The sequence below is a fragment of the Chamaea fasciata genome, unplaced genomic scaffold (genome assembly GCF_029207755.1).
Source record: "Chamaea fasciata isolate MVZ Bird 193981 ecotype frontalis unplaced genomic scaffold, bChaFas1.0.hap1 SCAF_5, whole genome shotgun sequence".
Taxonomy (NCBI): Eukaryota; Metazoa; Chordata; class Aves; order Passeriformes; family Sylviidae; genus Chamaea; species Chamaea fasciata.
The window spans coordinates 1,071,514-1,082,673 of record NW_027094090.1 but is presented as its reverse complement, the minus strand read 5'-3'; the positions used below and the strand labels follow the sequence as shown (position 1 = coordinate 1,082,673).

General features: G+C 53.2%; 1 protein-coding gene across 2 annotated transcripts; it reads left to right on the top strand.

Annotated features, from left to right (window-relative positions):
• The first annotated feature begins 210 nt into the window (after positions 1-210).
• On the top strand, positions 211-11,023 carry ZC3HC1 (zinc finger C3HC-type containing 1). Of its 2 annotated transcripts, none has more exons than XM_066182618.1 (10): positions 211-353; positions 945-1,056; positions 2,404-2,554; positions 5,393-5,476; positions 6,158-6,285; positions 7,233-7,393; positions 8,385-8,604; positions 8,996-9,202; positions 9,333-9,542; positions 10,583-11,023. In XM_066182618.1, exons 1-10 carry the CDS (start codon positions 211-213, stop codon positions 10,649-10,651), a joined length of 1,485 nt encoding a protein of 494 aa, XP_066038715.1. In that variant the 3' UTR covers positions 10,652-11,023. The 2 variants fall into 2 exon arrangements, with proteins under 2 accessions (XP_066038715.1, XP_066038714.1); XM_066182617.1 differs by having other exon boundaries at positions 8,993-9,202.
• Positions 11,024-11,160: the final 137 nt, after the last annotated feature.

Genomic DNA, 11,160 nt, shown 5'->3' with positions numbered 1-11,160 from the left:
CCGGGGACACTCGCGGGAACATTCCCGAGGGCTTTCCCCGGGGCTCCGGTGCCCTGCGAACCCTCCGCGAGCTTCCGGAGGCCGCGCGGGGGTGACGCGAAGCCAGCAGCGACCCCCGCGGGCACGAGCGGAACCATCGTGCGCGAGCGGAACGTTCGTGCGGGGCCCGCGTTTCCCTTGACCGTGACCGGGAGGGAGGGAGGGACCAAAATGGCGGCGCCCAGCGCCGGGGGAGGAGCGGCGGCGGCGGCGGCGGGAGGGGGGAACCGAGGGCGGCCGCCCCCCGTCACCCCCCGACAGATCCGCGACCTCATCGACGGCGGCATCGCCACAGAGAGCCCCGGGCCCGGCGGGTGAGGGGGAGCGGCGGGGGGAACCCGCCGGCACCGGGGGGAGGCCCAGCCGTGTGAGGGGAGGGGGAGTCCTGAGGGAATTGGGGAGCCCTCGGTGTTTGTTGGGGTGCTGCGGGGGGGGGAGTTGGAGCGGCTGGAGGGGCCTGGGGGGTGCTGGGGGTTCTTATTGGGGAGGGGTAGCGGGGAAAGGGGGAAAGGGAGTGAGCTGGGAGCGACTGGGAGCACTGGGGGGTGCCGGGAGGGGGCTCTGGTGGGATTAAGGGGCGCTGGGAAGGGCTGCTGGGGGCACTGGGAGGCGCTGGGAATACTGGAGACACTCAGGGGCGCTGGGACTACTGGAAGGACAGGGAAGTTGGGAGGGTTCTGGGGACATTCAGAGAGTTCTGGGGGCACATTCAGGGCACCCTTGGAATTCATTTTTCGTTCTGTTAGGAATTAACTCGAAGTTGGGAATGGGGAGCTCTGGAGAAGATCAGGACAAGCAGGAGGGATGGGGAGTGGGATTAGCAAGTGCTCTGCGCTTTTATTTTTTCAATCAATGAAATCATCCCAGGATTTTTTCCTCGCTGATTTTTTTTTTTTTTCTTTTAGGAAAGACACATCCCAGTGCTCAGAGCAAGCCAACGGCCCTTCCCAGCTGGAGGCTCTTTCCTTGGAGTCAGCCAGCAGGGAAGCCTATTTCAGCAGGGTGGAAACGTTCACCATATCCTTTGGGATGTTCTCGATCCCAGTTTGGGATTGTGGGGAAAAGGGATCGTTGATTTAATCGCTGGTCTTGCACTGATGTCACGAAATTCCAGCGTGATCTTGGGAGTTGTGGAAATGTTCCTGGAGGTTTGGAGTTGGGAGTGTTCCCTGGGGAAGAGATTTTTCCTGAAATCCAACCTTTTCCCAAAATCCAACTTTTTCCTAAAGTCCAGCCTTTTCCCAAAATCCTGCCTCTTTCTCAAATCCAACCTGTTCCTAAAATCCAACCTTTTCCTAAAATCCAGGCTTTTCCTAAAATCCAACCTTTTCCTGAACTCCAGTCTTTTCCTATAATCCAGCCTCTTCCTAAAAATCTTGCTCTTTCCTAAAATCCAACCTTTTCCTAAAATCCAACCTCTTAAAATCCAGCCTCTTCCTAAAATCCAACCGTTCCCTAAAATCCAACTTTTGCTAAATTCCTGCCTTCTCCTAAAATCCTGACTTCTCCTGAAATCCAGCCTTTTCCTGAAATCTAACCTCTTTCTAAAATCTCTCCTTTTCCTAAAATCCAACCTTTTCTTGGAATCCATCCTCTTCTAAAATCCAACCATTTCCTCAAATCCAGCCTTTTCCTAAAATCCCGAGTTTTCCTAAAATTCTGCCTTTTCCTATAATCCTGACTTCTCCTGAAATCCAGCCTCTTCTTGAAATCTAACCTCTTTCTAAAATCCGTTTTTTTTCCTCAAATCCTACCTTTTCCTGAAATCCAGCCTTTCCTCAAGTCCAGCCTCTTCCTTAAATCCAACCTTTTCCTAAAATTGTGCCTCTTCCTCAAATCCAGCCTTTTCCTGAAACCCAACCTCTTAAAATCCAGCTTCTTCCTAAAATCTAGCCTCTACCTGAAACCCAACCTCTTAAAATCCAGCCTCTACCTGAAATCCAGCCTTTTCCTAAAACCCAACCTCTTAAAATCCAGCCTCTTCCTAAAATCCAACCATTTCCTAAAATCCGGCCTCTACCTGAAATCCAGCCTTTTCCTAAAATCTCGACTTTTCCTGAAATCCAACCATCTCCTAAAATCCACCCTTTTCCTAAATTCCAACCTTTTCTTAAAACCCAACCTCTTAAAATCCAGCCTCTTCCTAAAATCCGCCTTTTCCCTCAAACCCCGCCTTTTCCTAAAATCCCCGTGGCACGTCTCCAGCCATTCCCCGTGCTCCTGCCCTGCTCCCTGTCCCTCTTCTCCCCCTCCTGATGAACCTACAGCCCGCTCCCAGCTCTCCCTTTCTCGGGGGAAGTTTCCCAATCCCAAAAAAAACCCCTCGCCCGTGTCTCGTTGCCGTTGCGTCCTTGACTCTGGCACCCGCTGAAGTGGGCGGGCAAGCCGCACTCGCTGTCGCCGCTGGTGTGCGCCCGGTTCGGCTGGCTCAACGTGGAGTGTGACATGCTGAGGTGTTCCAGCTGCCAGGCCTACCTGTGCACCAGCCTGCAGCTCGCCTTCGACCTCAGCAACTGTGCGTAGGCGTGCCGTGCGATTGCGGGCTCAAGGGTTTTGGGGTCCTAATCAGGCGTTGCGATCTGTGGGTCGTGGCTTTGATCCTCACACGGGGCACCATCTGTGGAGTTTTTGGGGTTCATGGTCAGTTGCTGTAATCTGAAGGTTGTGGGTTTGATGCTCACGCGGAGCACCGTCTGTCAAGGTTTTAGGGTTCGTAAGCTGAAGGTCGTGAGTGCGATCCTCGTGTGGAGCACCAGTTGTCAAGGTTTGGGGGCTCGTAGTCAGTCGTATTCTGAAGGTGGTGAGTTCAATCCTCACACCGTTTGTCAAGGTTTGGGGGCTCGTAGTCAGTCGTATTCTGAAGGTGGTGAGTTCAATCCTCACACCATTTGTCAGGGTTTGGGGGCTCATAATCAGTTGTATCCTGAAGGTGGTGAGTTCAATCCTCACACTGTTTGTCAAGGTTTGGGGGCTTGTAATCAGTCGTATCCTGAAGGTGGTGAGTTCAATCCTCACACTGTTTGTCAAGGTTTGGGGGCTCGTAGTCAGTCGTATCCTGAAGGTGGTGAGTTCAATCCTCACACAGTTTGTCAGGGTTTGGGGGCTCGTAGTCAGTCGTATTCTGAAGGTGGTGAGTTCAATCCTCACACCGTTTGTCAAGGTTTGGGGGCTCGTAGTCAGTCGTATCCTGAAGGTGGTGAGTTCAATCCTCACACAGTTTGTCAAGGTTTGGGGGCTCGTAGTCAGTCATATTCTGAAGGTGGTGAGTTCAATCCTCACACCGTTTGTCAAGGTTTGGGGGCTCATAATCAGTTGTCGTAACCTGAAGGTCGTGGATTTGATCCTCACACGGGGCACCATTTGTGGAGTTTTTGGGGGCTCATAATCTGAAGGTCGTGAGTTTGATCCTTACACCATTTGTCAAGTTTCTGGGGCTCATAGTCAGTTGTAACCTGAAGGTCGTGGGTTTGATCCTCACACGGGGCACCATTTGTCGAGTTTTTAGGGTTCATAATCCATCAGCATAATCTGAAGGTCATAAATTCAATCCTCACACCAATTGTCAAGTTTTTGGGGCTCATAATCAGTCATCATAATCTGAAAGTTGTGAGTTCGATCCTCACACCGTTTGTCAAGTTTTTAGGGTTCATAATCTGAAAGTCATGAGTTCAATCCTCACACAGGGCACCGTCTGTCAAGTTTTTGGGGCGTCCTCACTGAAGAAAAAGGGAATGATGGTCCCAGGGAATTATGGTTTCAGGGAATGAATGATTCCAGGGAATAATGGTTCCAGAGAATGATTGTTCCAAGGAATTACGGTTTCAGGGAATGATGGTCCCAAGGAATGATGATCTCAGGGAATGGTGATACTGAGGAATGGTGGTTCCAGGAAATTATGCGATTCTCACTGTAAAAAAATGTCTTTTTTATACCGGGATAAAACCTCTGTCCCCACTGCTCCTTGTCCTCTCCATGAAAAGGAGACCCTCCATCCTCTTTGTACCCGTCCTTTAAGGACTGGAAAACCCCAGTGAGGTTCTAAACCTTAAATCAGACCAAGGGAGTTATCCAAAAGCATCTGAAACACTTCCAGGCTTGGGGGCACTGATCACCTCTTGGAATATTCCAGAGCTGGATCATCCTGGCAGAGAAACAGTTCCTAATGTTGAGCCTGAGCCTCCCCTGGTGCAGCTTTGAGCCGTTGCCGTGCTGGAATACCGTGCCAGTCCTGCCACAGGATTCCAGGGAGAACAGCTCAGCACTTCCCTCCTCCAGAAGGTGCAGAATTCACCCCTCATCCTCCTTTTCTCCAAACAATCCCAAGGCTCTCAGCCTCGTTCCAGGTTTTCCAGCCGTTTCTCCAAGCCTCGTTGCCCTCTGGATGCGTTTAAGGATCTGAAAATCTTTTTTTAAAAAATTCTCTTTTAAGACTTTTCTTTCCCGATTCCTGGATCTGCTTCCCTGATCCTCCACTGAAATTTTCCAGTGTGGCGGTCTCTGCTCACCAAGGCCATTCAGGCAGAAATTACATGGTGAGATTTAATGGAGTTAAATTGAATTTCAACTCCTTGTTATCCCACAAGGAAGTGTCATCCCCACTTCTCAGTTTTCCTGGCTGCAGTTCCCCTGGAAGTGAAGAAGGGAGCACATTCCTGCTGCCTGCCAGGTGCCATGTGGCTCATGGGAATTCTGAGCCTTCCCTTTCGGGTCACTCAATATCAACATTCCCTGTTTATTCAGATTATCTCCGTTAAATAAACCTTGGCCTGATTATTCCAGTGGGAATCACTCCAGGTTAGGGACATCTAAAATAATCAAAGATTGGGAAGAAGGCATCTTCTTCCAAACAAATGGGAAAAGAAATGGTTTGGTTGTGAAAGGGTAAGTGAAATTAAATGTGTGATCTTTGGGGGGGATTTTTTTGGGGGAAGTTTGATTTCCAGTCATGGCTGGGATTTGGCTCCTGCTGCCGGGGTGGAGGGATCAGCTCAGCCAGGGCTTGGCAGCATCCCAGGAGGAAAAACTGGCAGGAACCAGCAGGTTCTGTGCCCGTGGTTGGCTTGGGCTGTTTTTCCACAGGCTCCCCTGTGCCTGGGAATGGGGAGGAATTTTGGCTGTGGGCAGGTGGAACTGCTGAGGTGACATTTGCTGCCACTCCGGGGCTGCCTGAGGGAGCCTGGAATTCCTCTTGATGGGAAGTGGGGGAAGTCTGAGGTGAAACTTCAGGCTCTGCAGCCGCCAGCCTCAGGGAAACTCTCCCGTGCTGGTGGCTTCCCTCTCCTGGCTTGGTTTTCCTGCCCGTTCCCTGAGGAGGTGGCTGAGCAGGAAAGTATCCCTGAACTTTTCCCTGCAGACAAGGAACGCTGTGAGGAGCTCAGGAAGGCTCTGAGCACTGCCCACGAGAAGTTCTGCTTCTGGCCAGACAGCCCCTGCCCAGGTGGGTGCCTCAGATTCCTGCACAATCCAGTATTATTCCTTTTTTTCCCCCCTTCCCGTTGTTATTCCTGTTGTCACACTCTTCCTTTTCCCTGTGGGAATGATGAAATACAACAGGAAAGCAACATCCCTGAGCAGCCCCAGGGCTGTATCCAGCTTTTCCTGGCCTTTGGGTGCCTCTGGAGCGGTTAAAATGCTTTTGGCTTGTAACTGGGAGGGGACAGGGGAGGTTGGGTGTCATGGAATGCTCAGAGAGGGATAAATCCTGTCTTGGAAGCTGTGCTGCTTGGGAATGCTGTGAAGGGAAAAGGCTGTGCTGAGCTTTTCCTTTGAAAGCCAGGAAAATCATCATGGAATTGTTGGGGTTGGAGGGGACCTTAAAGCCCCCTCCAGTGCCACCTCCACTGTCCCAGGGTGCTCCAAACCCCATCCTTGGGCACTTCCAGGGATCCAGGGGCAGCCCCAACTTCTCTGGGAATTCCATCCCAGCCCCTCCCCACCCTCCCAGCCAGGAATTCCTTCCCAATATCCCACCTAAACTTTCCCTCCTTCAGCTAAAGGTCATTCCCACTTATCCTATCACTTGCTTTAATGTGGAGATCCTGGTTGGGTTCGTGTCCTCCCTTTCCCTGTGGGACAAGGAGAGGTTGGGAATGCTGAGCGCAGCTTTTCCTCTCACCAGATCGCTTTGCCAGGCTGCTGGTGGACGAGCCCAGAGTCCTCCTCCAGGATTTCCTGGATCGCTTCCAGAGCTTGTGTCAGCTGGAGCTGCAGCTGCCCTCCCTCAGACCAGAAGACCTGAAAAACATGGTGGGTTCCCTCCTGCTCCCAAAACCTGCAGCATTCCAGGCTTCAGGGATGATCAGGATGATTCCTGATCCAAAATCAGGAATTTCAGCCTCTGTGTGTGTGTGTGCGAGGGATCTGCTCCCACCTTGGTTTTTTTTTTCCCCCTTGGACGTTCCCCCTGTGGTGGTTTCACCATGGAAACCTGTAAAGAGGGGTTTGGAATGGCTCATCAGCTGGGAAGTGTGTCTGGTTCCCACTCTGGGCCTTTCCCAGTGTCCAGGCTGCTCTGTGGTGCCTGGGAGAGGGGATTTGGGATCCCACAGACTCCATCGGGAGCTCTCCCTGGCAGCTCCAAGCACTCCATGAGAAGTGGCAGCCCACGGATCACTCCTTAAACTCACGGCCTCTCCACATGTCTGGAGACAGGAATTCGGGATGCCAGGGGCTGCCCTGAACCTGAGGTGTGGGCAGACACCTGGGAAGGTGAAAGAGGCTCCACAGGCAGGAGGGAAAAGCAGGAAAAGCCAGGAAGGAGTGTGGAATTGCATCCCGTAGGAACCTGTCCTGGCCCTGCTCTGCTGCAGCCAAGTCTGGCTCGTTGGACACTCCTTTGCCAGGGAACAGATGGCACTGGGCAGGCAGCAGGAGCTTTGTGGGATCCAGGGAATCTTCATCCAACCACAGGGGTGGTTTTAGGGCTGCCTGAGCTCGGAAACCACCGGAGACTCCCAAAACCACGGCAGGAACGGGACCTGCTCCACTGCTCGGCGGAGCAGATGCTGCCTGGGCAGATTTCGTGGAATGGGGGAGCCACAGGGAAAGAGGATTGCTCTGAGTGACTTTTCTCTGTTAACCAGAGCTGAGGGGTGCTGGATGATGCAATTCCAGGGAGTGGGAAAAGGGATTTTTCTCCACGTGGGACACAGTTTGGGAGTAAAACCAGTGCATTTTATCCCTGTGCTCCACAGTCCCTGACAGAGGAAAGGATCACTCGGCTCCTCCAGCTCGTCGGGGAGGAGCTGGAGCACAAAGGAACAGAGGGGGAGAAGCCTGCTGGGAAGTTTTCCACGGAAATCCTGCAGGTGCACGTTCCTGCCTGTATCCTGGCGCTGTGTGGCTGGACCTGCAGGTGGGCAGGGCTGCAGGGATGGGCCTGGAATGTCCCTCACGCTCTGGGCTTGCCATGAAAGCTCTTGGAGGCTGGAGGGATGTGGAATGTTCCTCCTGTGGAATGTTCAGTATCCCTTTTTTCACTGTTTTCCTATTTTCCCTCTTTTTCACCTTGCTTCTGCCTACCTGGTTTTATTTTCCCGTTTTCCTCCTTTTTCACTACTCTCCTGCTTCCTTCGTGTCACTATTTTCCTCTTTTCCCTCTTTTTCACTAGGATTCTGCTTCCCTTATTTAACTATTTTCACGCTATTCCACTACATTCCCGCTCCTCTTATTTCACCACTTTTTTTTTTTTCCCCTCACTTTTTCCCCTCTTTTTCCTGGTAAGGCAAAATGCAACTGAGCCAGTTTCAATCAACGTCATAGATGGGATTTAATGCACTTATTTCCCTGACTTTTCAGGTTTATCCCTGAGCACCTCTCCTGACTTTCCCCAACCCTGGAAGTGTCCAAGGCTGGGTTGGATTGGGCTTGGAGCAACCTGGGATAGTGGGAGGTGTCCCTGCCCGTGAGGGGTTTGCGTCGTTGTAGGACACGGAAGGAAGATGAGAGATTCCAAATATTTCAGAAGGCAAAGAGCATAGAATAAAAGGCTTTTATTGTCTTAATTCTTACTACCTTTTATAAGGTGTTCCCATACAGACTTAACACACTTGGTGAATAGGAACGACACCTCTCTGATCTCTTTGGGTAAACTAGAGAAACAGCAAAACACCGCCTGGAGAAAGATTGTTCGGAGAAAGGAGAGTTGTTTGCCAAGACTGTTTTGAGAAGAAGCTTTCTTGAGAAATTTTTCCTTGGGGAAAAAGTTAGCAGCTGCTAGCAGGCTAAAACCCCTCAGACCCAGAAATATCAGGCCCACAGGGTTGGGATGAGCTGATCTTTAAGATCCCTCCCAACCCATCTGAGGATTCCATGAGGATTCCATGGCTTGGCTCTGTCCCCACAGCGCTGCCTCGGGCTCCATGAACCTCTCGGTGATCACCTGCTCCCGTTGCATGAGGAAAGTGGGGCTGTGGGGCTTCCACCAGCTGGAATCTGCTGCGGCTTCAGAGGCGGATTCCTGCGGCTCCAGCAGCACCACCCCGGCTGCTCCCGAGCGCTTCCCGCCTGTTCCCACATCCCCACGCAGGATGCAGACCCGCAGCCAGGATTTGGGATCTGAGCAGGTACATCCTGGGATATTCTGGGTGGTGCAGGGACACTTGGCCAGCTCCAGGTGCTCCAAATCCCATCAAGGGAAATACCGGTTGGATATCAGGGAAAAGTTTTGTTCACGGAAAGAGTGATAAATGTCCTGCCTAGAAAGGTGGTGGAGTCACCATCCCTGGATGTGTTTTAGAAAAGACTGGAGGTGCCATGGTTTAGTTGAGGTGTTAGGGCATGGGTTGGACTCGATGATCTCGGAGGTCTCTCCCAACCCGGTGATTCTGTGAATTCTGTGAAAATCCACATCCAATGAACACATCCTGGTGGTGGGAAGGGCTCCTGTGGGATGGACAAGCCCCCCTTGGTGACCAGAAGAGCTCCATCAATTCCCTGTTTTTCCCCCGCCAGCAGCACGAGAAGAGTCCATCCCCAGCTGTGTCCCGCCCAAGGGGTTGGGATTCTCCCAACTCCATGGACCGGGGCGAGCTGGATGTGACCAGCCCCGCTCTGAGGAGCCGCCCCGTGACCCGCAGCATGGGACAAGGGGACAACATGGAGGTGCCATCCAGTCCTGTCCGCAGGGCCAAGCGGGCGCGGCTCTGCTCTTCCAGCAGCTCGGTGAGTGATCCGGGCAAGGTGTTGCTCATCCAGGGGTTTGGTGGTGGGATTTGGGCACCAAGAGGGATTCTTGGAGTCTCTAAACCATCCCGTTGTTGTGTCCCCTCTCTGTCACCTCCTCGCTTCCCAGGACACTTCCTTGAGGAGCTTCTTTCACCCCAGCTCTCAGCACCGCGATTGGTGTCCCTGGGTCAGCACCGGCGAGGGAGAGGAATTCCTGGAAGATGCTGCATCCCAGACAGAGAAGGAGCCTGGCAAGGCCGAGCCGGGCTGGGCAGTGGTGCTGAAGAGGCTCCTTGGCATCCAAAAATGTGACACAGTGCCCGAAATGGAGCCAGTGGTGAGCCCAAACTGCCATGCTGCTCGTCCAGGCAGCAAAACTTTGGGATGCATGGGCTTTGTTTGGGATGAACATGAGCCCAGCCAGGTGATCAGCCTGAGCTCTGGCATTCCCACACCAGGCTCCATCCAAGGCCGGGCTGTGCTGGAGCTGCTCGAGGGCTGCTATAAATAACAGCCATTCCCGAGCGCCTCAGCGCTGCCCAAGATCCGGTTTCATTCCGTGTCCCCAGAGCTCCTCTCTCTGCAGCCAGCCCAATTCCTGCCTCCAGGCTCTTGGATTGCCAGGTTTGCCCAGCCAGGGGAAGCAGAGCTGAGGCCACAACTCCCTCCCCATGTGGCTGTGGAGCAGCTGCTGCCTCCCTGGATCTCATTATCCGCTTGGATTCCTCCTGCCAGCTCCTTCCTGCTTCGCTTGGAGCTCAGGGGAGCGGTGGAGCTTTCCTGCTTCAGGATTTGTCCCGGGGGTTTCGTGTGATTTGTGTCCCCAACAGGTCCCTCCTAGTGGAAGGTGTCCCTGCCCGCAGCAGGGGGTTGGAACTGGGTGATCTTTAGGGTCTCTTCCAACCCAAACCATATTCCATGATTCCGTGATTCTGCCATGTGCCAGGAAAGCTCTGCATGGTCCAGCGGGACCTATCACAGGGCAGAGGCACCAGACCCAGCTGGAGCAGGGGATGGTTGGAGTCCTTTTCCTTCTTTTTGGGGTCCTTTTCCTTCTTTTTGGGGTCCTTTTCCTTCTTTTTGGGGTCCTTTCCTTCTTTTTTTTTTTTTCCTTGCTTTTTGGAGTCCTTTTCTGCTTTTTGGGGTCCCTTCCTGCTGCTTGCTTGCAGTCTCCTTGTTCTCCCTTCCAGCTGGCAAATTGGGATCATGAAAATGCTGTTCTGGGAGTTTGTTGGGATCAACAAGCTGCTGTCCTGGCAGGGATCTTTTGGATTTTTTTTTGCTGCAGTTTCTCCTCGTGCCCTTTGCCAGTGGCAGTGGCAGGTCCTGCTCCAGTGCCTTGACCTCCGGCTCTTGCTTTGTTCCCATCTTTTCCAGAGTCTCTCGGAGAAGTCCTGCAAGGTGTTCCGCATTTTCCGGCAGTGGGAGAGCATGAACTCCTCCTGAGCAGCCCGCTGCCTCTGGAAAGCAGCACGGGGTATTTGGGGAGAGATCCCAAACCTCCCCGTGATTCCTGCGGCAGCTCCGTGCTCCGGGAAGGGGATCCGAGGAAGCTCCAAAGGGAGCCCCGGCCACGCTGGCATCCCCCTTCCCTTGACTGCCTTGCTGAAGCCCTTGCCTTCACAAATTGCTGCTGTGTCCCTCAGCTCCGAGGGCTGCACAGCCCTGCTCGGGGGCTGGGATGTGCCACGGGCACGTGGGGTGACGAGGGGACGCCGTCACCTCCCGAGGTGTCCGCGGTGTCCGGCCGTGTCCCGCCGCCGGCAGCGCACGGAAGCGACGCCAGGTGGGAATAAACATTTCATTTTTGTTGTTTTCCTTTTTTTTTTTTCCTTCCTGCTGGCGTGGTGGCTTTTTTTCCCCAGGGCAAGGAGGGTACAGCTCCTGTATCCCTTGGGATGCTCGTTCTTATGGGATCAACGTGCGGCTGCCTCCCTGTTTCCCACTCCACATTT

Coding starts and splice junctions, on each gene's coding strand:
- ZC3HC1 (XM_066182617.1), top strand. CDS start 211: ATGGCGGCGCCCAGCGCCGGGGGAGGAGCGGCGGCGGCGGCGGCGGGA. Junction 354..944: donor GAGAGCCCCGGGCCCGGCGG/GTGAGGGGGAGC, acceptor TTTTTCTTTTAG/GAAAGACACATCCCAGTGCT. Junction 6,286..7,232: donor CAGAAGACCTGAAAAACATG/GTGGGTTCCCTC, acceptor TGTGCTCCACAG/TCCCTGACAGAGGAAAGGAT.